This window comes from Rousettus aegyptiacus, unplaced genomic scaffold (assembly GCF_014176215.1).
Source record: "Rousettus aegyptiacus isolate mRouAeg1 unplaced genomic scaffold, mRouAeg1.p scaffold_m13_p_13, whole genome shotgun sequence".
In the NCBI taxonomy this organism is placed as follows: Eukaryota; Metazoa; Chordata; class Mammalia; order Chiroptera; family Pteropodidae; genus Rousettus; species Rousettus aegyptiacus.
In genome coordinates, this window is record NW_023416288.1 from 57,835,696 (window position 1) to 57,862,687 (window position 26,992).

Below are 26,992 nucleotides of genomic sequence, written 5' to 3' on the forward strand. Positions count from 1 at the left end.
ACTTAAGGAGGCAGTGAAGGAAGGTAAGACTTAGCTAGGAAAATGCATTCTAACAGGGGAAGGTGCTCCTGACACCTCAGGGGTCACGATTCCCTTTGGGAATCTAATGAAAGGTGACGCGGACTCTACCTAGAAGATTGTATACACATACTAAAGAATTTGTGGACTCTTTGAAAGTCTGTCCGTAGATCGTCTGGTGGTCCGTAGATCTCAAGAAAAGGTACAGAATCAGTAATTATCGTACCATATCCATCCAGCAGAAGTAGGTGAGACTGAGGCAGATTTTAGGGTGCTGTGCTCTTTAATAGCCAGCCGTCTTCCAGGGAGTTAGTTGCTCTAAGCCACAGAGTAGACGTGGCCGGACTTCCTGCATCCGTGGGCAGGAGGAGAAGGAATACTAGCTGTAGATTTTGGGTTGCGGGTTTGATATTAAAACAGATGACACATGAGTGCATATGGCACGTGCATATTCATGCAGATGTATTTGTATGAATCTTTAGTTTGCCCGTTTAAGGTTCTGCTTTCAGATTCAGAAGCATCTCTCTCCTCTCCTTTGCTACTTGGAGTGCTGCAGTGAAAAAGTTTGAGAAGTACCGGGTGAAGAGTTACTGCGGTAGGCGATTTTATATTTTTTCGAGTGGATGAGGTATATAGCAATTAATATTTGTTTTGTCAAGATAATCAGTGAATAACGTTTTTATGAGCAGAAACCCTCAATTCCACTTTTTTGTACTGTTAACGTGCCTAGCACAAGGCTCAGATCATGGTTTCTCAGTATATACTAGTTGATTTATATGAAAGATAGAATTAGACCATTACTCTGCTAAGTTTTTAGTCAAATAAGAAAATTTATCACTGTAGCTGAGGCTTTTGGTTATTTAGAAAGGCGGTACTTGAGAAATGAAAGCATGGCTTTCTCAAATGTTAATAATGTCATTTAATTTTCAAAAAGTTGAAAAACCTGTCCAGTGTCCCACCCTAAAATGTCACTCTTTGACATTGCAATAAATGATTGTATAATTAGATTCTTCTCCCAACTTAGAACTCACCAACAAAATCATGTAAACTAGTCATGCATTATCACTGGGTTTTGTTTTTGTTTTTGTTTTTCTAGTTCTAAGACTAATTCCAGTTAGGACCAGGGAAGACACAGAGAAGCTAATCTTGAGTTGTTAGAATATAGAGTAATCGTATAACTCTTCTTGGGTTGCATTTGATTTAGAATTTCACATAAGCCTTTCTCTCCGCCGTAACCTAAACCCCCTTCTTATTTGAGAGGTACCAGGAGCTAGGTTGACCATGGTGGCTTTGGATGGCATGTATTTAAACTGCCCACCGGAAAATGTGAAGTAATATTATTTCATACCTACAATATTACATATATGTGTTATATATTACATATCTAGAATATACCATATTTAGAAAAAATAGCTTCAAAACTTAGAAGGCAAATGTGGTAAAAATACAATTTTAATATAAAAACCTATGTTGTGTGTTTGACAACAAATAGGCTTCATGTTGCAATGAAAGGAAGGAGAGTAAAATGAAACTGGATAAATTATTCTTGCTAAAAAGGAAAGGTGAAACTAGATGGGCCTGGATGTGATGACAAATTAAGTTTGCCAGCCTGCTTTACCTCAGCTGAACGTGGCAGATAGAAAAAAGCTACATACCAAGTTATCTGTGACCCTACACTTCATGGTAAGAATGTTATTGCTGACAAACTTTGTGGCACATACTACTGCATGATGAAGTCTTTAAAAACATATATGACCTTTGTCCCGAAGGTAGTAGTATTCCCCCCAAATTCTGTAATCAGGGTATTTCTATGTAGATATTATTGCAAGAGTGTATAAGGATAACCAAATTTATCAACTGTTTGAATTACATATGATGACAATCTGAAATCATAACCAAGGCTCCAAAAATTTGTTTTAAACAACTCGAAGTGGATGAATCAAGAGAGGAAACAGGGAAGCAGCAGGCAGAGAGGAGGAGGCAAATTACAGTAATGTATCACTGAAGCCAGGAGAGTGTTTAAAAAAGGAAGGAGCGCTCAACTTTGTCACCGTTGGGAGGTTTACGACCTTTTGCATTTCATAACGTGGAGGTCATTGATCTCAGCAAAAATGATTCTGGCATGGTGTGTTAAGGATGGAAGTCAGATTAGAATGGAAGGTGAGAAATTGGAGATAGCAAATATAGACAGTGTTTTTTGGAAAGTTTAGCCATGAAAGGAGAGGAGAGAGAACTACTGTTCTCTCAAAGGTAGGTATCAGATCCAAGGAGAGGTGTTTTCGTGTTGCTGTTTGCTTTTTTTAGTGGAAGAGTTATGAATGGCATATGCTGATGAAGAGGCAGTAGAGCAGGAAAGGTCGAAAACACTGGCAAGAAGAGAGAAAGGCGCAAGCTTTCTAAGAAAACAAGCAAGGACAGTATTCAAAACATATAGGTAAGGGATGGGCTTTAGATAGGAGAGGATTTATCAGTTGTAGGAAGATGAGGTAGAAGTTCCTGCAGGAGGTGATGTCTGAAGGGAGTCTTGTGTGTAAAGAAGGGTCTGAGGTTATCTGCTGAGAATGAAAGGGTAGGAGGAGATAGAGAAGTTTAAGGTTGATGAAAAGTAGAGGAGAATTACACTAGTCTCATGGAAAGTGGCAGAGTAAGATAAAGAACACATGGTAAGATTGTCCTGTGATGCTAAGAGATTTGGAATTGTGCAGAAAATTTTTTTCCTCTATCCCCTGAATCTGAGAGAGAAAATTAGGATTCGATTCTTGGTGATGTTTCATGAAGTTAGAATCAAGATTACAGAATAGATATCTAACTTCTCCATTAGATGTCCCTAAGGCCTGGAACATGGGTGGAGGGTAGGAAGAAAGGACCTAGTTAGGACATTATCTTCCTTTCCTATTGTACCACCACTGCCGAAGTTACCAAGCTATCCAGACTGCTGAAAACCGGGTGAAATTGTCATTCAAACCCCCTACACTGGTAAACGTATCATTGATCTCAAGTTACTGCTGCTGTTACTAGATGACTAATGCATGATCAGTGTTTGCTTGAAATGGAAGATGTCATGTATGACTTCCAAGTCAGTTCCTTGAGCAACTTTACCATTTGCTCAGTCAAAAAGCTTCTATTATGTAAATGTTTACTATGTGTCAGAAACTATGCTAGGCGTTGGAGATGCAAACGTAAATAATGGAGACGTGGTACCTGACTCGTGTTCGTAGAGGAAAGAGATACAGGCAGTTTGAGTAGAGTGTTGTATGTTATGACAAGATACTTAAGGCACACTTGAAAGGGTCACGTTGCTCAAAGTTGAGGTGGTTAGAGAAATTTCCAGGAGAAATTTTATTAAAACTTGATTGTGAAGAATGAGTAGGCGTTAGATAAACAGGTAAGCAGGGTGGAATGCTGTGAGAATTGAAGTTGGAAAGGTCCTCATGAGCTAGATGACTCTATCCTCTAGGAGCAGTGAGTAGTAGTTGTTAGAGCACTTTTTTGAAGGGAATGATGCAGTCCTGTTTTGTGTTTAGAAAGATCTCTAAAGCTGTAAAGAATGGAGTAGGCAAAATTGGGCTGGAAGTTGGGGTGCCAGTTATTTTTTTTTTTTAAGCAATCCAGACCATTGTTTCGACCTTTGGAGCCCACCACCCAGCCAGTAGGGTTCACATTGATTCTCTCTTTTCCCATTTTAAAACTTCTTGTTCCATGTCGTTAGTTGAATTATAGTATATAGAAGTCAGGAGCTCTTAGAGTCTCCCATGAAGGTACTGTTGGTCATACCTGGCTCCATCCTACCTGAAATCTTGATTTGTTAACACCTCATTTTATAAGAATAGAGCCACAGAAATTTGATTTTAGAAAAATTGATGTTATTGAGACTTAACTGAAATACAACAAATTGGAGGTAAAGCATACAATTTGATTAATTATACACCCATGAACTATCACCAATAGCAAGATAATGGTCACATCCATCAGTCTCAAGTGCCCCTTCCTAGTCTCTTCCTCCTATTGTCCTTCCCACTCCCTTCCTCCGCAACCACTGATGTGCTTTCTGTTACAACAGGTTTGTTTGAAAAGTTTATAATTTTATGCCAGCACCACACTTCATTGAGTACTGAACTTTCTTATCTTGAAGTCAGGTAGTGTTAGCCTCCAGCTTGTTCTTTTTCACAGTTGTTTTGGCTATTCTAGATTGTTTCCATGTGAAATTTGGGGTCACTTTGTCAATTTCTAAAAAAAAAAAAACTTGCTAGTGTTTTAATCAATACTGCATTGAATCTATACATCAATATGGAGAGAATTCATATCTTTACAATGTTGAGTCTTCCAACCGATGAACGTGGTATATTTCTCTGTTTAGGTTCTCTCTAATGTCTCTCAACATTTAGTAGTTTACAACGTACTGATATTTCATGTTTTTGTTATCACTAAACATTTTATTCATTTGGATACTATGTAATTATTGTTAGTTTAGATTTGCAGTTATTTATTGCTAGTATATAAAAATGCAGCAACCTTTTGTCCTGCAACATTGCTAAAATTATTAGTTTTGATAGCTTTTTGGTAGATTCTTTTGGAATTTCTACATAGACAACCACGTCATCTGCAAATAAGAGTGTTAATTCTTCCTTTTCAAAATGGACGCCGCATGTTTTCTTGCCTGGTTGCCCTGGCTGGGACCTCCAGTACAACACTGACTAGAAGTGGTAAGAACAGAAAGTCTTCAAAGTATGGTGTTGGTTGTAGTGTTGTTGTTGTCGTTTTTGTTTTTTGGTAGAAACCCCTTATTAGGCCAAGGAACTTTTCTTTGCTGAGTTTCTATCAGGAATAGACGTTGGATTTTGTTAGATGCTTTTTCATCTCCTGAGATAATCATACAGTTTTCCTTTTAGTTTGTTCAAGTGGTGGATTGTATTGACTGACTCTTCAAATATTTAACCAACCTTGTATGCCTTGGGGAATCCCGACTTGGTCATGGTGTATTATCTTTTTTATACATTGTTAGATTAGGTTTGCTGAAGTTTTATTTAGAATGTGTTCATGAGGGATATTGGCCTGTGGTGTTCTTTTCTTGTAATGCCTTTATCCTGTTTTAAAATCAGAGAAATGCTGACCTCAGAATGAGTTGGGATGCTTCCCATTTTCTGGAAGAATGTGAAGAATTGGAATTATTCTTTTTATTCTTAAATGTTTGCTATAATTTACCACTGTAACCACCTGGGGCTTCAGAGTTTCTGTGTGTCTTTGCTCATTTATTTTTCTGGTCACTGGCTAGAGATGTATCAATTGTATTGATCTCGAAGAATTAGCTTTTGATTTCTGTGTTTTCTGTTTTCCATTTTATGGTTCCTACTCTGATATTTATTCTTTCCAACTGCTTACTTTGGATTTATTTTAAATACTTTTATTTTTTTAGAACATTTTTAGGTTCACAGCAATATTAAAAGTGAAAGTACAAAGATCATTACTTTGAGATCTTTCTACTTTTCCGATAAGGGCATTTAGTGCTGTAGATTGATTTCTCCATTAAGTACTGCTTTCGCTGAGGCCCTGCAGGAGAGGACCCTCTCCTTCCTGTCAATAACACAGAGCCTTTCCAGTATTGTCATTTTTTGTCTGCTAAAATAAGAATCATAAAGTCGATGTCTGCAGGGACAAAGGAGAAAGTTTAAACACAACAGCTTCATTTCGTTTGCATGCTTGTACTGAGTAGGGAAGGAAGCTGTCAGATGTTTTGATTCAGGAAAATATCTTTTCGACAAAGCCATCTTGTCGATTGCACATGACAGATTATTTCTTTGTTTCACTGACAGGACCTATCCAGTAAATATTAATAATGGAAAGGAAGTCTTAATGAAAGGAAAACATCTTTTATCTGTGAATCATTAAGCAACATCTTATCCTTGCCACATTTCTGCAGTTCTATGTAAAGGCTGAGATGATACACCCAATTGCTCTTGCCATTTAGATTTTTTCCTAAAAAATAAAGTATATGACATTAAATCACAATTTGTTTATATTCCAGCATTATGTAGAAACCAACATCAGGGATCCACAGAAAGTTAACCTTTTGCCCCGTCAAACACTATTAGCCACTTTGCATGTATCTCCTTAAATGATACACTAAAACCCTGTGCAATATGTCTTTTAATTCCCATTTTACAGATAAGAAAACTAAGATTTGGAAAGTGGTCTAAGGTCCCACACTAAGTGCTAGGGTTGGAGCGCTGACTCTGTCTCCAGTGATCGGAAACACGTTACGCACCCTCCTTCTACATTATTTCGAGTACGTTTGAAAGAACACCTTATGATGTTTATTAAATGATAGGGCTCTGACCATCTCGATTCAGGATATGACTTGAGTTCACCAAACCAAGCTAGGTGAATGATATAGTAGTTAAGAAAATAAATTCTTGGTTACAGCTTCCTTGCTGAAAACCCACTCCTCAGTCTTCTCTCTTCTCCCAGATTCCACAGGGCTGCAGCCTTCCCTCGCGTGGCCCATCTCCTAAAATGTACTTTCAATAAATCGTACCTTAAAAAAGTTAAACACTTTGCTACTCTATAAGAGCTGAACGTTACTTAAGAGGGAAGGAGCAAATACTGAATTGGAGGCAATCGTGGTAGTATAGAAAGAGAATGGGTTTACATCTCTACTGTTGCTAAGCCACTTTATTTCACCTCTTTCAGCTTAAGACTTCTCATGTGTTAAATGGAGATTTTTCTCCTGTTAGGATTAAAGATAATGCGTTCAGCACAGTGCCAAACCTGTAATGGCTGGTCAGTAGTCTAATGAAAACTACTTTTTGAGGCATTAAGTTCGTTTTTGGATACTACCCACCCCCATCCATCACCAAGATTAAGTTCCTCTGCTAAGTATTTATATAGCGCTGAGTTCCTTTCAGTAAAAGCAGTTATCTTTTGAAATCACGTTTAGTCATGTGGTTACACTAGATGCTAAGTTCCCTGCAATCAGAAGAATCACGTCTGACTTTTCTCACCATTGTCCCTTCTCTGTGCAGTGCCTGCCATACAATAGCTTTAGTAAATGTTGAATGAATGAATTCTTAATAGTTGATACCGGTTACTTTGTGATAATGATGTGCGACTGCATCAAAGTCGTGATGCTTTCTTTGAAGAATTAAAATAACGTGTCCTGCGGTCTGTGTAAAATACCAGTATTTTAACCCATCAGTCTCATGTGGCTACACCTTGCTATGATGCTGATTGAACTTCTTAGAGCACAGTAATATATTTCATTACCTTTAGCATCATTGTGTGTTGGTTTCAGCTTGACTACTCATGATTTGAATTGCTCAGACTGCGCGCTAACTGCTGTATTATGCAGAGTTCATTTTCAGTTTTTGGTTACTGACATCACTTTGCAAGAAATGCGGTTGTTTCATGAAACTCTTACAGCTTTAAGAAAGTAAAAAATATCAAGTACCTTCCCATCTTCAAACTACCATCCACGTAAACATTCTCATGCGGTCTCTCTCTGAAGGGAGAAGATGTCAACCGGACACTAGAAGGCGGCAGGAAACCTCTTCATTACGCGGCAGACTGTGGGCAGCTGGAAATCCTGGAGTTCCTGCTGCTGAAAGGAGCAGATATTAACGTATGTAAAGAGCATCGTCATTCTAGAAAAATTCCTGTTGTGTGGTTTGGGTAATTATTTTCTATAGACATAGAAAATAGTTGACTTGTGGGAACTTTATTTTAAGTGAGAATACAGTCTGAAGTTATTCCAAAATTTCCGTGACTTGGGATTTTTAAGAGTCAGCAGAACAAACTGACTTTTTCAATCTGAGGTTCAGGACGTTTCCCCCTCGGCTGTTGTTTTGCAAGTTCTACAGCAAGTTGAGATTTAGCACTATCTGTAGATAGCAAGTGGCTATCACCCAATGGAGCAGAGGACGTTGCAGTCATACGATGAATCTAAACTGGATTTTTGGAGAAAGATCAGTAGACAGGCGGTCAGATGGGCAAGTCGGCCCCTGACTCTTGCCTTTTGTAGCTTCTGCACTTCAGGGAAAGGTTTAAGTACCATGACAACAGGTGAGATGAACTTTTCACATTTCAGGGCAGACCATGTCACCCGGGCTGAGTGTGACAGTTTTACCTCCGCGTTGGCCACATTCTCTCCTGTCTCCCCCTTCCAGGACCTCATGGCATTTCTACACTAGTGGGAAGTAGAGGTAAACTAGTTACACAGTAAGCGGCAGAGCCTGGCTCCACTCCACTGACTTCCAAGGAGAAATGCTGCTTGTGGGCTTGGGCCTCTGGAGGCTAGAGACTCGTAGCTGGGAAGTGCTTTTGTATAGAAAGGCAAATAGTTAAACACTGACTTTAATGTAGTCACTAATGTAGTCACAAGAGTCCTAATTATATTCGGAAAGAAGGAAGAAATGAAAGAAAGATAAGGTGGTTTATCTCCTTTATTATTTCACAGGCTCCAGATAAACATCATATCACCCCTCTTCTGTCTGCCGTCTATGAAGGTCATGTTTCCTGTGTGAAATTGCTTCTCTCGAAGGTGAGCTCAGTTGCTGATTTTCATTGCTTTTTCTATGATTATGTAAGTTCAGTATTTGGTTGTTAATTTAAATGTTGTTGGACATCAGGGACAGAAAGCTGAAAGTAGTATCTAAAACCAAAGTCTAGAACATTTACCCAAAATAGCTGATCTGCTGTTACCAGTTCATGATGGGTAAGGAGCTTGGACTGGAATATAAATGAAGCCAACTGTCTATCAAGAATAGCTTGCTATAGGGAAAAAAAAAAGGTTAGCCGAACTCAGCATGTTGTTGTCATGGACTAGTAAGACTTTGCAGACTGGTACCAGGCTCACAGGCCACACTTTAGCCCTGGTTTGAAATTTGTAAACTTCTTTTTCTGTAGTACATACTGAGCAAGTTCATTAGAAGGAGCAGTTCACTGTAAGTGAGGGCTCTCCAAGTCACCTGGTTTTTTCTTGATGTTATTGACTTTATATTGTAAGTTCTTAGATGGAGTTCAGAATCCAGCCTCAGAGATTAGTGAACCAGTTGCAACCATTCTAGCTGTGTTAGGACCTGCAAATGTTAGGAGACAAGAAATCTTAATAAGGCACAGATGTTAATCCCAGGCTTATTGTTTCATGGCCATAGTCTAGGAACTGAAGTGTTATTTATAACATTTCATTTAGCATTGTAAAATAAGCCCTGCTAAAAGAAAAATAGGAATTAAATGAATAAATGTATACAAAGCATTTTGCCACAGTGCCTGGCACATAAGTGTTGAATAGCTTTTCTTATAACTAAGACCGAAGAGGATTTTATGCTTCACAGAATGAGCTTCAATAAGATTTAAAGAAAATTGGGAGAGAAGGTAGTACATTTGTCTTGTAATACTTTGAGAACTTTTTAAAGATACTGTTCTGAAAACAGTTAATTCAGGGGGTTTTTTACCCATAGCTTCATGTTAAACACAATTACTGGATTTCTTTAAATGGGTGGTGGTTTTGCTTATTTTAGTATATATCAACAGTAATTTTTAGGTACTACACACCATACTGGTATAAGTGATACAGTTCTTCAAAAGCCAGAATAGAAGTATTTTTTGCCCCTGGAGTAGATTCAGCGTGGTGGGTGTGCTCACAAAGATTTCCAGTCACTGTCGCCCCCACACTCATGAAAAGATTAAAAACCTTTGTAAACTAAATATTTTCATCCCTGGGGGAATATTTTGGTTTACTATATTAAAAAGTGGCTCTCGCAGGCTACAAATATTGATTTACAGTTCATGAAAAATTTATAAAATTCAAATATTTTATTAGGACACTTTATGTTGCAAGTAAAGAGATTTTGTTGATGCACATAAGTATAGTTGAGGGACAGCCCAACCCCGGGTTTAAGCCACAGGACCAGGCTCTCATTTCCTTTTGCCTCTCAGCTCTGTTCTTCAGCATGGACTGTATAGTAAAAGAAACAGATAAAAATACTGCATCGTATATTTGAAAGTTGCTAAGAGAGTAAGTAGATCTTAAAAGTTCTCATCACACACAAAAAAACTAATGAGGTGATGGATGTTAACCATTTCACAGTATATACAAATATCAAATCATTGTGGGGTATACCTTAAACTAACAGTGTTATGTGTCAATTATAGCTCAATTAAAAAACATTCATAAATCGGAATAAAAACAAAAATTGATTTCTTCATTCCTGTTTTTTCTTTCCCTTACCTTTTCTACCCAGCCAAGGGTTTTGTTCTCTGAAAACAAAACCTCCACTAGGTCCTTAGGTTCTGATCGCTTACTAAATGAGATGCCCCTAAGCGGGCTCTTCTTAGCCATACCTCAAACTCTAGAGCCGAACTATCTTTCTGATACACCTCTCTTTCTGTAGGACAAACAAAATAAGACACAATTATTCTTGGGCTAAAGAGGGCCTGAACCGTTCATTGTTCTATAAACTTGATGTTCCAGGTCACTGATACCCTGTGATTATGCGATTCCATTATTTAAGAATCTTCTGGCTTGATTTGCAGGTACATTAGGTCCCATTGTTATCCTAGAAGGGTCTCTATAAATATGTACTTGGTGCTCAATTATTGGTTGTAAGTTGTGCTTTTAACTAGTTTATTTTTTCTTTCACTTGTAGCTGTAATATTCTTTTGTGTCTGAGCCTTGATTTTTATATAGCTAAGTCAATGACACTCAAAGATGGCTCTATTGATGGCAGATCGATTTTAACCATGTAGAGCTGTTATTTATTTTAAATGAAAGATTTTTTAACCTTTATGAAAGCAGCCTTGTAAGATTTACTTTTGCTTTTTCAAAATTAATTACTTTGATCTTATTATTGCATAGCCTTCTTTAATGGATACCATATAGTTTTGTTAGCCCATTTTTTTTTTTAATTCTTAAAAATCCATAGTTACTAAAATAAGACTGTTTCGGTCCCTTTTTTTAACGTTACACTCACTGTATTATGAAGTCTGGTTCTGTTTTATCAAAAGTAGAATTCTTATAGATTATTATGAATTTAAAGTACTTGAAGTTTACCAGATTCATTGACATTCCTAGAATATTATCCAGCTGGCATATCATTAACATAGGATAAAGGCCAAAATAAGAACTCAGTATGATCATAAGGGAAAAAGAAAAATCACAAAAACAAAAAAAAGTGATTTCAAATATTCTAGCAATCTGCTATGTAATATGCCATATCCACTTACTGGACAGATTTTTTTTTTAATGTAATGCAATTGAAGGTGAAGTTTCTAATGCAAGTAGAAATTTAAAGCATTTAATTTTTGATTGTCCATATAGCAAAGATGTAAAATTTTTGATTTTTACCCCTATGGAAAAATCTAATATATATTAAGCACTCTGTATGTAATCTCTGTTAATTTCTCACAACTCAAATACATAGGTATAATCATCTCCATTTTATGGACAAGGGAACCATTTATTTCAGGAAGGTGATTTGTTCCAAGATTATGACTCAAAAGTCCATGTTCTTTCTACAAAAGATTGCCTTTCAGAATTACTGTCAGGAACAGTTATAAGAAATGAAACATGTATATTTCTGTAGATAAAAGCTATTTGACCTGATTTTTAATTAGTGAGTTGGTAATGAAACAAATGCAGAGAACACAGGTGAGACTTCCACTTCAAGGCTGAGGTCTGAGCAAATGCCATGGTAGCCTTCCTTCCCCGCCACAGCAGAAAAGATGTCTTTAAAATGAATGAATCAGTATTTTCTCTGGACCACTCAAAGGGTTTTGTTAGACAAGAAATTATAATGAATCCTTGAGATACAGAAAGCAGGCAGTATAGGGTTGGAAAAACATTCCCCAACATGAGCAAGAGAGTATTTGCAAAAGGCGAGGCTGCTCCCAGCCCAGGAGGGTCAGCACTCCCGAGCATTGAGCAGGCAAGGAGCAAGATGCACTTCAGGAGGAAGCAAATTAAACCAAAGGGAAAGACAGACGCAAGAAATTAGTGACTAGGTCTAAACAAATATTATATTAAAGTGCAAAACAAACACTAAAGTGTGTATTTTCTAATAAGCTGAAACTACCGAATTGTTAGATGGAGGAGGGATGATCAAAGCTCTTGGTACTTTTACCAAATCCAGAGTACACGAAAAACATTACTAAAACTGGTAAAAAGAGATGAAATGGGTAAAAATGCAGGCTCGAGAAGCATCCTGGGAAATATAGCAGTAGCAGAGGAGTCAGAAGCCCAAATAAGAGAGAGACCATATGGTCACTGTCATCATTTTGCAGCTATAGTTCTAAGCTGCCATAGACAATAAATACAGAAACGAATGGGTGTGGCTGCATTCCAGCAAAACTGGACTTACAAAAAACATGCTTCTGGGCTATAATTTGCTGACAGCTGTGCTGGCTCATGTTTAGTTTGGAATTTATAGTGCATACCAACTCACAACTCCACTGCTCACTAGAAAACATCCCAAGTGATATGAGTGTGTATCGTTCCTGATGCTTTTAATAGACTATGCTAATGCTTATTAGTTGAAACTTTTATTAATGTACCAAACAAGAGCTTACAGGACAGTGATATGAAATTTTCATCATTACTCAGCTGGTCTTCCTGATTAAAATCTCAAATACCTCAGTAATAGCAGTGTTGCATGAACATTTTCAAAAGTTAATCATGAAATAGTACTTTTGAATTATGATACTTACAAAAGTCCACTGACTAAAAGTAAGTCCAAAATTTATTTTTCACATCTGCATGAATAACCTGATATCTTAATCAAGTTTCCATGCTTAAAAAAACAATTCTGTAAGAGGAAATAAGTTTGCTTGTGGCATTAATACACTATCATGTTAGACATTATAAACTGATATTTGTTAGTGATGTTTAGCATACTAAGCAGTATCTCAAGAGGGAACTGTTTTTCCTTTCTGTTCCTGCTTCATACTAGGTCAAAAAATTTATCTCCTTAGGGAGTCTCCTGTACCTTAAAACAACAAAAAATACATGACCACTGATTATGCAACTCATGTTAGTGACTCATACCTGTTTCAGACCACTGTACGTTAACAGCTCCTGCTTTGCGTGGGATGAGTGAGATACAGAACAAAGGTTTACTCAACTGCCTTCCTTTTATAAAGTCAAAACCTTTAATGTACAGTTGCTTTAGGCAATAAACCATACTAAAAATTAGTTTCTAATAAAATATAGAAAACCACATCTGATAACATTGATGTGTTTGCTAAATGTATTATCGGTGTTACATTTTTTCAAAGGCAAGCAGCCTTTTAATGATAAAGCTTGAATATCCCTCTCGAATATCAGCGTTTTCAAATTATTGCAGTGTTTATGGTACAGATTTTGCTGGTTGAGAATCAAATGTGTAAAACTGTTTGTCAAGATAGTAGAATAAGTAAACACTGTTCTCCTACAACCACATCAAAATTACAACTAAATTATAGAACAGCGGTTGCTGAGAATCACCTGAAGACTAGCTAAACAGAAGTCCTCTAAGGCCATAAAGAAGCAGCCACGATGAAACCAGTGCCAGAAAGAGGAGTCCCTATACTTGCGGCTGTGAAAACCAACAGTGATGGCATCCTAGTGAGACGGAGGGCCTCTGGAGGGGCCCACGCACAAACTCACTTGCTCACAAACTTACTTGCTCTAAACTTGCAGAAGCTCAGAAAGCATCAGGGACATACGGGGAGGGACTGAATTGACTTCAGGGCGAGGGCTGGAGGGGCAGGGCAGCTTTCCAGGATGGAAGTGCAAGCAGGTGCCATTGCTCCTTTGTTGAGCCTTTCCCCATCCCACACAGAAGGCACAGGCAGGCTCCAGATCTAACACCATTCCTCCCGCCCCGGTGATTCCTTGAAACCCCAACCAATTGTGCACCTAGCCCAAGCTGCTTCCAGCAGCTCTTCCACACAATTACAGTTCCTTGGCTCACTTGCCTAAAATCTCTCATAGGTCTTTCCTATCAATAATTACTTTAAATGGACTAAATGCTCCCATCAAAAGACATAAATGGATAAGAAGGAAAAGCAAGACCCGTACATATGCTGCCTACAAGAGCCTCACTTCAAGTCAAAAGATGCAGAGACTGAAAGTAAAGGGATGGAAAAAGATATTTCATGCAAATGGAAAAACAAAAGGTGGGGTAGCAATACTTATACCAGACAAAATGGACTTTAAAAACGAGGGCTGTAACAAGAGGATACTCCTTTCATAAACATTACGCAGCCAGTGTAGGAGCGCCTAAATTTGATGGCCATACGGGGAGAGACTGACAGTAATATAGTAACACCAGGGGACTTTAACACCCCAATGACATTAATGGATAGATCATTCAAACAGAAAATCAATAAGGAATCAGTGGCCTTAAGCAACGCATTCAACTAAATGGTCTTAATGGATATTTTTAGAACATTTCACCCAGAAACTGAATATACATTCTTTTCAAGTGCACATGGAACATTTTCCAGGATAGACCACAAGTTAGGCTACAGAACAAGTCTCAAGAAGATTGAAATCATACCAAACATCTCTGATCACAGTGCAATGAAATGAAAAATCAGTTATCAAAAGAAAACTGAAAAACACACTATCACAGGGAGGCTCAATAACATGCTACCAAACAAATGAATGGATTAACAATGAGATGAAGGAAGAAATCAAATATTTTGAGACAAATGAAAATGAGAACACAATGACCCAAAATCTTTGAAACACAGCCAAAGCAGTTCTAAGAGGGAAACTCATAGCAATGCAGGCTTACTTCTAGAAAGAAGGAGATTCTAAAATAATATAACCTTAACCCAAAAGGAACTAGAAAAAGAACAAAACCAAATGTGAGTAAAAGGAAATAATAAAGATCAGAATGGAAATAAAAGTTTTAAAAAGCAATACAAAAGGTCAGTGAAACCAAGAGCTGGTTCTTTGAAAAGATGAACAAAAAAGAAAAACCTTTAGTCAGATTCATCAAGAAAACAAGAGAGAGGACCCAAATAAAATCAGGAGGGAAAGAGGAGAAATCACAGCCGACACCACAGAAACACAAAAAATTATAAGGAAATACTATGAAGAATTCTATGCCAACAAATGGACAATCTGGAAGATAGCAATAAATTCCTAGAAACATACAATCTTCCAAGGCTGAATCAAGGAAAAATAAATTCACTGCTAATAAAATGGAATCAGTTATCAAAAAACTGCCAACAAAAGCTCTGGACTAGATAGTTTCACAGGTTAACTTTATTAAACATTCAAAGAAGAATTAACACCTGTCCCTCTCAAACCATTCCAAAAATTGAAAAGGACAGAAGGCTACCAAATTCATTTGACAAGGCCATCATTACCCTGATAACAAGACAAGACAAAAACTACAAAGAAATGTACAGACCAGTATCCCAGATGAACATAGTTGCAAAAATCCTCAACAGAATTTTAGCAAACCAAATTTAGCAATACACTAAAAAGATCATATACCAAGATCAAGTGGGATTTAGTCGCAAGATGCAAGATTAGTTCAGTATCTGCAAATGAATGCGATAACACCACATGATTACAGTAATAGAGGCAGAAAAATCATTTGACAAAACTTAACATCCATTAATGATAAAAACTCAGCACAATGGGGGTAAAGGTCACATACTTCAACTTAACAAAAACTTTATATGATAAACCCACAGCTAACATCACAATGGTGAGAAGATGAAAGCTCTTATTTAGATCAGGAACATGACAGATGTCCACCTTCGCTCTTATTGAACATAGTATTAGAAGTCCTAGCCATAGCAATCAGAAAAGGCATCCAAATAGGAAAGAAGAAGTAAAACTGATTTGTAAATGACATTATAGAGAGATCCCTAAAGATTATAGCAAAGAACTATTAGAACTAATAAATGAATTCACTACAGTAGGATAAATTAATATTCAAAAATTGGTTGCAATTTTACATACAAGTAACAAACTATCAGAAAAGAAAATTAAGAAAATAATTCCATGTATGATTGCAGGAAAAAAAAAAAAAAACCTAGGAATAAATTTAACCAAGGAGGTAAAAGACCTATATACTTGGAAAACTCTAAGAGTCTGAAGAAAGAAACTGAAGAAGATACAAATAAATAGAAGGGTATACCATGCTCACTGATAGGAAGAATTAACACCATTAAAATGCCCATACTGCTCAAAGCAATCTACAGATTCACTGCAATCCCTATTAAAATACCAATGGCATTTTTCATAGAAAAATTACCCTAAACTTTGTGTGGAACTATGCAAAACCTCAAATGGCTAAAGCAATCTTGAGAAAAAAGAACAAAGTTGGAGGTGTCATGCTACCTGAGATCATACTATACTACTATAAGGCTATAGTCATCAAAACGGTGTAGTGGGATTTTAAATTGATGCAGCCACCACAAAACAGTATAGAGGTTCCTCAAAAATTTAAAAATAGAACTACCATATGACCCACCAATTCCGCTTTCTAGGTATTTATCCCAAGAAATCCAAAACATTAATTTGAAAAGATAAGCACCCCGATGTTTATTGCAGCATTATTTACAGTAGCCACGATATGGAAGCAACGTGTCTTATCAATAAATGAAGAGCTGGTACCTACATACAGTGGAATATTGGCCATAAAAAAGAGTGAAATCTTACCATTTGCAACAACATAGAGGGACCAGAGGATATTATGCTACACGAAAGAAGTCAGACAACTACCATATGATTAAAAGCATTGGCAAACAACATGGAAACAAATGAGAATGGCTGTGTTCCAAAACCTTTACTTAACAAAACTATGTCTGGCAGTTAATAGAAACACAATAAATATTTGTTGACTTGTGAATTGAATGTCTGGGAAAATGTCCTTTAAGTTGAAGATGCCCAACAGATAACACAGAATATGTGTAATTGTACGAGATTCTTCATTTTCTTATAAAAGGCCCCCAAAAAGTTGAGAAAACCTAAAGATAATAAATTCTAGAATCTGGGTTTCATGCTAACATTTTAGAGGAAAAACCATAGGCAATTTTTAACTAAACTGCTTTCTTCCAAAAGTGAGTTTGCTACCCCAGCAGAATTTTTTTTCAAGGTGATGGTGATATTCTAAGGTTATAAATCAGTGTCTAACAGCAGATACAGAAATGTTCACGAAAACAGTGTGTGTATACATATATCCAAGTACTAATTTTTAAATTAAAATTATAAATTCAGCATTGAAACAAAGCTGCTTGGTCTACTGACAATTGATCAGTATAACTATAAATCGGTACCTTCACCACAAAAGCCTTCTGTCAAGATACCATACGTCATATAATGTCAATACAAGTTGCAGAGTTTTATTCTTGAAATTTACTAATCCAGCCACCTTGGCCCATTTGTACCTATTATGAAGCAGATTCGGGTCGTCTGAAGTAAGTAGATAAAAGTAACGAACAGATAAAGGAACGTTCTTGTTTCCTGCCTGTATATCTTATCTTTTTAGCTCTATTGTAAACTTATTCCAGGACAGAGATAACGTGACTTGAATTTTTTTTTTAACGTTCCCATGTTCTACAGTTACTGTCAAATACTTGATTATCAGAAACTGTGACATTTGAAGATTGAAAATTACTTCTAACGCCCAAAGCCTTTACTCTGTAGAATAACAAAGGGTCTAGCCTCTATTTGTACCACTTAACTTGGCCATAGCAACCTTTTCCCCCTCCAAGAAACTTTATCACTCGAATCATGCGTTAAGTATAGGCAGATGAGCCTAGTCCAGATACATAGTGTGCTAAGGAGCAACCTATTCACAATGGCAGTGTGTTGCTCATCTACCCACAGTAATTCGTCTTCAGTGAATACTGTTTTATTCAGTCCCTTGTTATATATATATAGTCCCGACCTATAGCAATTAATTTAATAAACATTTCTTGATTGCCTGGTATTAACACTGTAAGGCACTGGGAACTTAAAGACTAATAATTTTGGTTCCTGCCATCAACAGTAAAGAGATAAATACGTAAAACAACAAATGCATTCAAGTACTGTGATTGCTGTGGCAGGAGTTTATATGTTGCACAGTAGGAATCTGAAGGAAGAGGAAGTCTAAGGCAGCGGTCCCCAGCATTGTTGGCTCCAGGGACCGGTGCTCATATGAGAATCTAATGCCTGGAGATCTGAGGCGGAGCTGAGGCGGTGATGCTGGCGCTGGGAGCTGCTGCAAATACAAATGAAGCTTTGCTTGCTTGCCACTCACCTCCTGCTGTGGGGACCCCTGGTCTAAGCTGGTTAGTGTATTACAGATGAGGATGTCATTACAACATCAGGTACCACATGTGTAATGACGTTTGACCTGAATCTTAGAAACTTAATGTTCAAGAACCTAGTAGAGAACTGGGGTACCATTCCATGCAGCAGCAGTGATGCAAGAAGTCACAGGCATACGAAAGAGAGATCATGGCGCCTAGAGTAAGGTAATTGTTCAGCGAGCTGCAACAAAGGCTAGAAGGGATGTATTAGCAAAATATATAAGACTAGAGAAGTAAGCAGTGAGCACATCATGCCTTATGTATCATGTCATTTATCTTCTTTCTCGTCTGTGAGGAGGCTGTTAAAGGTTTTTTTATGTAGGTGACTTAGTATGATCAGACTTGAGTTTTGCAAAGATCACCCAAACGGATATATGGAGTCAGAATTGGAGTGAAAAAGATAGGAAAGTATTGCATTAGGATCTTTGAATGAAAATCCTGAACTAAGGAAGTAGTGGTAACGAGGGCAGGTGAGATATGTTAAGAATAGTATGGTCGAAAGACTTGGTGACTGCGTCTGTGGGAAGTAAACAAGAGAAACTGCAGTGTCTCCACGTTTCCTGGAAGATGGTGATGTTCTTAACAGGATAGAGCTTACAGAAAAGGAAAAGATTATGAATTTATTTCAGTAATGGTGGAGTTTGAGGTATTTGTGGGACTTAAAATAGTTAAGTCTCAGAGACTAGACACAGAAACACAGGCTTAAAGTTCAGAGTACATGTTCGGGATGAAGATAAAGGTTGGAAGCCAAGCCATAACTTGGATAAGATGACCAGGCAAAAGCATACTGCGCAGGTAGTGAGGAGTGCCAAAGACCAGAATCATGGAGAATTCCAGCACTTAAAGAAAGCTAGAGACAAAGTAAAAGGAGAGGGGGGAATGGGAGGAGCTGGTGCAGGTAGAAAGACAGGCTAGACAGACAACTTGGAGATGATATTGTAATTAGAGTCAAGGCATAATGAGTTAGGAATAAAACTGTCATCACAGTTCAGATACCATAAATATTGATTGAACCTGGCATTTAGAGGACATTAGTGACTTACTCCAAAGTATTGTCAGGACGGTATAGGTTAAGCTGCAAATTGTCTTTCCGGTCCATTTTTCACTCTTCATTTTAGGAAGAACCTCGAGTTTTATTTTGGCACCTGGCAGCCTAGCCAGCCTTGCATTTCGGTTCCCCCTGCGGTGGCTCTTGCTGCGTGTCTGAGTTTGGGCTAATGACACACGCACGGATGGCGTGTGCCACTTCCAGATCACCGCCTAGAGCACGAAGCCGCTTGCCGTGGACTTTTCCCACATCGGGCATGCTGGAGGGGAAGTGAGCCCGTTTCAGCCACACGGATGAGGACAGTAACATAGAAGGGACCTAGAGCCTCACAGGACAGAGCCACCCTAGTACACAGCACTAGACCACTTTATGAGGGAGAAATAACGCATCCTGTAAAGTTGCATGGTATCAAATCGATATACAAAAATCAGTTGTCTCTACACTATTAAAAAACTATGAGAAAGATGAATTTTAAAAATAATCCCACTTACAGTTGCATCAAAGAGAATAAAATACCTAGTAATAAATTTAGCTGAAGGAGCAAGAGACCTATACATTGAAAACTGTAAGCCATTGATGAAAGATACTGAAGAAGACACACGTAAATGGAAAGATTTTCCAAGCTCATGGATTGGAAGAATATTGTTTAAAATGTCATATTGCCCAAAGCAGGATTCAGTATAATCCTTATCAAAATTCCATTGGCATTTTTCACAGAAATAAATAATCCCCAAATTGGTGTAGAACCATAACAGACCTCAAACAGCCAAGTCAGTCTTGAGAAGGAAGAACAAGGCCGAAGGCCTCTCACTTTCTGATATCAAACCATATCACAAAGCTGTATGAATCAAAACAATGTGTTATCGACATAAAAACGAACACAGGAGAAGAACAGAATAGAGAGCTCAGAAAGAAAGCCACAGATATATCGTCACCCATGATAATCTATGACAAAGCAGCAAAGAATGTACGATGGGGAAACGATAGTCTCTTCAATAAACGGTGCTGGGAAAACTGGACATTTACATACAAAAAAAATGAAACGACCCCGCTATCTTACACCATACACAAAAATCAGCTCAAAACGGCTTAAAGATTTGAACCTAAGGCTTGCAACGATAAAACTCCTAGAGGAAAACCTGAGCAGTAAGCTCTTCAACATAGGTCAAGAGCTATGAAAATAATCATGAGAACAAATGGCTTAAAATAATAGTTTTCTCATCCCTGTGGAGGCCAGCTGATACTCCAATAACTGCATCGAGTACCAAAACATTAACATTCTTAGCCACTGACAAAACTTTGTTAAATTTATTCCTAAACATTTTTCTTCTTATGCTATTTTAAATGGAATGTTTTCTTTGTTTTTGAAAGTTGAATATTAAACAGCATTTTGAAATAAAGTGTCCCTCTTTGTCTCTAGTAACATTTCTTTGTCCTAAACTTAACTTTTATCTGATAGTCACTCTAGTTCTCTTACAATTACTCATTTAGAACAAAAGAGTAGACAGAAACACTAAAAAATTACACTGAAGTGTTCAATTATGTCTGATTTATGGAATTATGTTTTATGTTTGTCTGTGTATTCTGAGTTCTTGATGAGTTTGTATTATAGTTAGGAAAAATTATATAAATTTTAAAAATATAAGCTAAACTTTTGGGGTTGCAGACAGCAGAAATTGACTCTTTCAAGTAGAATTTTGAAGAAACTGGACCTCGAACCAGCAGGAAAGCTGGAGGACCAGGCTCCCCAGGGGCCAGAGCTGTGGCCGCTGTAGGACTCTAGTTAGCAGAAACTTCTGAACTGTCTCATTTGGTTGATGTCACAGAAAATGAGCACTGACTTCTTGTTCTCTCCTTTGATCTCTCCAATCAAAATTCACAATCTAGAAGTGAGCATCCTGAATGAATAAAATAAGTCTTTGACACTTAGGAAAGTCCACAGCACCTGAGTTACAGTCCCAGGACCACGCAATGGGGACAAATGATTCCCGCACATGAAATCAGGATGCTGTTACCAAAAGAAAGAAAATGTACTCTGGCAACTAAAAAAAGCAATCAATGTTCACTGTAGTATTTAACTTCTGTTAATGCAGAATTATAGTTTACAATGCTAGTCATGAAAACCGCATTGAACATAAGAAATGATTTGTTTTGAATACAATGAACCCAGTTATTGTCGCTTAACCTATGTTAGAGGATTTACCACACTGACATTCTCAGATTTCTCTCCCACTTAACTGTGAGTTCCATGTGTTCCATACAGCAGTTAAATTAAATTAGAAAACAGGAAATAGCAACTTTTATAGTCATGTTGAAGAGGGCTTTGTGATAATTTACCACTTCCTAGACTCTGTCATCTTCTCCTTCCTGGTTTACCTAATCGTCTTACTCATCAAGACTCCGCTCAAGCATTACCTCACCCCAAAAGACACTTTTCCTCACGCCCCCCTACCACGCCCCATTCACCCTACGGCCACTGTTGTGCAGAAGGCTGTGACTTGTTCTCATCCCTCTGATTCACGCTGTTTGATCGCCCGTCTCCCACACTAGCCAGACTGGCAGACTAGCTTGTTCTTGTTTGAATCTCCAGCCCCTTACACAGTGACCTCACATCGGACCTTCAGTAACTATTTGTTAAATGAGTAACTGGATTTGCCAGAGAAAGAGGGTAAGGCATTTCCTGTGGACCCCGACTTGTATAAACGCACAACACATGTTCAGGAATGATGAGAACTTCCATAGGATTACAGCAAAGAAAATGAATGGGAGAAGAGACTGGTTAGTGAGTTTGACCAGGATTGATCTCTAAAAGACCATCTGTGTCAAGCTGAGACAATTCTTAGAAGAATTCGTGAGATTTGGCAAGGGGCGGAGGACAGGACACTGGAGGCTGTTTGGTGACTAAAATCCTGGTCTCGCCTAGCAGAGAAAACCCCCAGGCGGTGAATATTGCTATCTCTGGGAGCTAAAGAGGTCGGAACTAGTTTGGGAGGAGAGTCCCCTGCCATGCGCTAGGCACTTTTCGAGGTTCTGAGGACACAGTAGTGAACAGACAGGATTCCTGTTCGCGTGGAGCTTTTATTCCAGTCAGGGAAGACATGAGAATGACAGACGGACACAAATGCAAACGTCCGCATCCTCTAACCTGCAGCGCCGTGTGGCAGGTGAAATGTTCCAGAGCATCACTGTCCCGGTGAAGCGCCGAGCAGGCCGGAGAGGATCCCCCCGGGGCGTAGGACCCTCCCTTGGCCCTCATCCTGGTCACTTACTGCTAAGTTTTCGTAAATATAATGGCCAGTGGCTATACATATTAACCAGGAATTTGCCCCAAATTTTACAAGCTCTGGATTTTAGAAATAGGTAACACTTAAAACGTACTGCAAAGGTAGTTTTGTCACTGCAGTGCTTCTTTAGCAAACGTTGCTTTCCCTCCCTATCTTTACACTACATAGAGGGATTTTTTTTAAAGCTTAATTGGGTGAATATATGATAGTATAAAAAGCAGTCATCGCCGGTGTCATTGGCAAGTTAGTTGTGTGTCTAGTTTACAATTTCTAATGCCTGAAAAATAATCTGGCATTTTTATAAGTTCGTTCATTGTTGGGGTTTTGTTCTTCAATTGAATGACTCCATTTAAGTAGAAGAGTTTTTAATTCTCGACTTAAACATCTGCCTGTGCCAAGTGCTAGTCTTTCATTCTCTTCTCTCACTTGCGGACTCATTTAGTGATAAAGGCTCTTTCTGCTCTCTTCCAGGGCGCTGATAAGACTGTGAAAGGTCCTGATGGACTAACTGCCTTTGAAGCCACTGACGACCAGGCAATCAAAGCACTTCTTCAGTGATGGACGGCGGGCTGACAGCTCTGGAAGAATGACTCTCCTGTGGCCTCACACTGCTGCCTGTCTGTCTGTCACTCTCTATCTGCCAGCTTCTTCAGCTAAATATTTTACGAGGGGTGAGGGGAGAGAGAAATTCATAACAAATCAGACTACCAGAAAAAAAAAAAAAAAACAATGGGAGAAGAGGAAAAAACCATGATCAGGCTTTACTAGGATCCCTGATCAAGTCAGCCTCTTTTCCATTTCCAATAAAATACACGGCTTCTACCCAAGGAAAAGCAAAGACAAAATATACCGGTAACATTTGACCCTTTCAGCTCCCTAGCTAATTTATTAACTAGATCGTGTCCAGGGTCTGCTTATACAAAGGCCAACTACCCATATTTGGTAGCCCCCACTGTGCGAGCAGTGGCGGCTGCTGCGATGTAAACTAGGGTGCTGAGATAAGCAATTAGCTATAGCCTTCTGCCTTAAGGTGCACTCGCTTGGGGGTCTCCTGGCGCAGTTCAGAGCGCTGCCCATGGTTGGCGACCAAATCTTCCCTCGGTGGCTTTCAGCTTCGTGTGAAAGCTGAGTTAAGGTCAGGAGGGGCGCACTCCTAAATTGCTGAATGACTGAACTTTGGATTTCCTCTCCCCTTTCACATGAATTTCTTGCATCTTTAGGTAAAACTGACTAGTTTTATTTGTGAAATCTTAAATTTTGGAAGTCTAAAGGAGAAATCATTCCAGTACACGTATTTTTTTTTTTCTCCTCTAGATTTACACATTTACATAACATTGAAACACTTTCGAACTCCTGCTGGTCTTAAAGGGGGATTTAAAAATAGAATCATAGCCATAAGCCTGATAGTATCACATAAAGAAAGAACAGTTGTCTTAGTACCTACGAATTTTCTTCACTTGCTATTTGAATGGATTAGCCTCGGTTTTGCTTGGAGAATCAAGGGACACTGTGGAATGCCTCTCTCAGACCCATCTCGGATGCTGATTACTTCCTGCACCAAAGCTGTCACTGGGGTGAGATGTGCTACTTGGACACATGTACCCCATCCCTTCAAAAACATGCTTGTTACCAGGTTTCCCTGAGTTGATAACTTCTGCTGAACATCCGCCAGCCCGCTTGCGTAGTATGTTTCTTTTCTAAGTCATGCATTAAGTGTGACACCTTCAAGATGTACTTTGTGTCTTTAAAATGCAGTGCCCTAAAATGGTGTTCTTAAGACCTGCAGAAAATATTTAGACACATTTTCAAATGTGCATTTCATGAGCAGTACAACTAATTAAAACATATGCCCTTAAATTTTGCTATTGTGCATTTAAAATATTAAGATTCCTTTGACCTGCCATCCATATACGCATACTTAAAATATTAGGATTTTTTTCTTAGTTACATCATGCAATAATTGAATGTACCTCAAATTTTTAAAAAGGGGGGAGGGTGGGTTAGGGACTTGTATTCAGATTATGGATAATACAGAATTGATGATTTTTTTAAGGCAATGTAGCATTCAACAGCAGAGTTAAACTAGTATGAAGAACAGTCAGCCTGGCTAATAACAGATCTTATTGATCAGATGCTGATTGGTTGGTTGGTAGGTTGGTGTGGGTGGGTGAGTGGGTGTGTGTGTGTGTGTGTGTGTGTGTGTGTGTGTACACGCGCGCGTGCGTGTATTTTTTTCCCCATGAACCCTTTTTTTATCCTGTGGCTTTTTCACTTACAACTAGCCCAACCCTGTAATTTTTCTTCATCCAAGAAAACAATCACAAAATGATGGTTTAAATACTTTGATATATTTTGCTAATTCTGCTGCCTTAATGCAGCCTGTTAGAGTCTGATTAAAAGTCAGTAATCAGTACCTTATGCCATCACTGAACTGAAACCTGGAGCCATCCTCATTAAAGACGGAGGGCACTCTGTCAGTCTTTAACTGTCAACATAGTGACAAAGTGTTTAATATCTTTGTTTCCACCTCTTGGCATATGCTATCTGAAAGGCTTGGGTTTTACCCTCTACAGTTTTCACCTTTCCATTCTCAGTGTTCTGTTGCAGTTGGCTGTTGCAGAGAGTGCACTATCCTATCATTCCTAAACCTGGTCTGCTTTCTACAGTCACCTGGTACCGAAACCACGTGATTTTTTGTACAGTTTATCCTGATGTTCCTCGTGACGCAGTAGAGGCTACTTCGCCTTCCCTCTTCTTTCCCGGCCATTTTGTAAACCCCATAATTATGAAGAGGTTGCTTGAGAAAATAACATAAACATAGACTAGACTGACCAAGATGGTTTACAATTTCTTCTCTTTTTTTTTTTAAACTAGGTTATTTATAATGTATTTCTGAACCACTTGGCAGAAAAATTCACAACACTTAAATGTTCATATTTGAGTAAAGGAAGCTAAAAAACCATGTCTGCTTTTTGGTACTACATGCATTAGTGAAAGGTTAAGTAAGTTTTGTTCTCCACTGAAGTTATATTTAACATCTCAGCAAAAACCTTGCATGTTCTGTAGTTTTGTATTGAGTCAGTCATTCCGTATGCACTATATCAAGTCAAAACAGGTGGTTTGCCTGTTCACCTTCGTATGCTACCGAATCCCCCCTTGCAGCTTCAGACCGGTGTCTGTAGACTTAGAGTTCACATCAAGCTCCTGACTAGATCCAAGTAGTGTTTCTGTGCACAGCTCACCTCAAGCCAGTGGGGCCTGAAGGAGAGGTGGGCGTGTGCGGTGTGTGGAAGCTGCAAGCAAGTAGGTCCTTTCTTCGTTTCTTTCTCCCAAATAATGGATTTTAAATTTCTATGTACCTTTTTGATTTTTTTCCCTAAAACTTCAACTGAGCTGCTGTTTTCTTCCATGCAATATTGTATACTCCATTGTGTATAGAAGAAGCTGGTGAGAGTGCCCTCCTACATAAGCAATTGCAGTGTTTGCATGCAAAATTTAAAAAATTTAAATGGTCCTGATTCTATTTTGTAAATGGAGAAACAATCATATCTTTCTAAGCAGTAATGGAGGAAGACTAGTGCTTTGTGCATTTTGATATATTTGAGTTCATTTTTTCCACAATGTAATACTTTTGACACAATTGGGTTTCTCATATTATCCTAGTTCATGTACATCAGAATGCTAAATAATACTGTGTTTAAGTTCTGTGTTGCAAGAACAAATGGAATAAACTTGAATTGTGCTACAGCCCACGTGTCGGCAGCATTTTTTCCCTCAGTTACTATGGCTCTCCTTTTCCATTCTTCTCCGCAGCTGAACCAGTACTCTGATTGACTCAAACTTTTAATTAATCTAAAATTTCTCCCTGGATCCCACTTCTGGAAAAACATAAGTGGAAAGAAAGACATAGAAACAATTTGAAATAAACGACTTCATTGAGAAGTGTTGCTTTTGTGTCAAGTCTCACGATACAAATTGTTTTGCTGTAAATGTTCAGCCGCGTTACTAGGAGCAAGGTAAAGCTAAGCATCCCAGATGGGCAAGATCAGGCTCTAAACAGGGGTTAAAGAAAGTAGTCATGGTGAGAGTTCTGACCCTTTCAGATGCTCATTTAAGTGGTTGCAGCTTCCTTGGAGGGTCATCTTTTTTCCTAACTCACTTGAATGCGCCCTTTTTAAGGTGTACTTTTTAGGACAAACGTTCTGATTTAACATTAAATCACTTTAACCTCAGAACTGAACAAGATTGTACGTAAAATTAGTTTGATTCTATTATAATCTTGTCAACACCCTCAAACTGTTTTGTAGTTGACTTTTGAAATGGTCCATTAATGATAGAAAAAATACACAGA

General features: G+C 38.3%; 1 protein-coding gene across 1 annotated transcript in view; it reads left to right on the forward strand.

The window, feature by feature from the left end:
- MTPN (myotrophin) overlaps window positions 1-26,388 on the forward strand; it is a 51,184-nt gene extending 24,796 nt beyond the window's left edge. Inside the window, exons 2-4 of the mRNA XM_016121101.2 lie at window positions 7,520-7,633; window positions 8,468-8,551; window positions 23,113-26,388. Coding sequence (XP_015976587.1) covers window positions 7,520-7,633; window positions 8,468-8,551; window positions 23,113-23,199 — 285 coding nt within the window. The 3' untranslated portion in view covers window positions 23,200-26,388. The remainder of the gene's footprint in view (window positions 1-7,519; window positions 7,634-8,467; window positions 8,552-23,112) is intronic.
- Window positions 26,389-26,992: the final 604 nt, after the last annotated feature.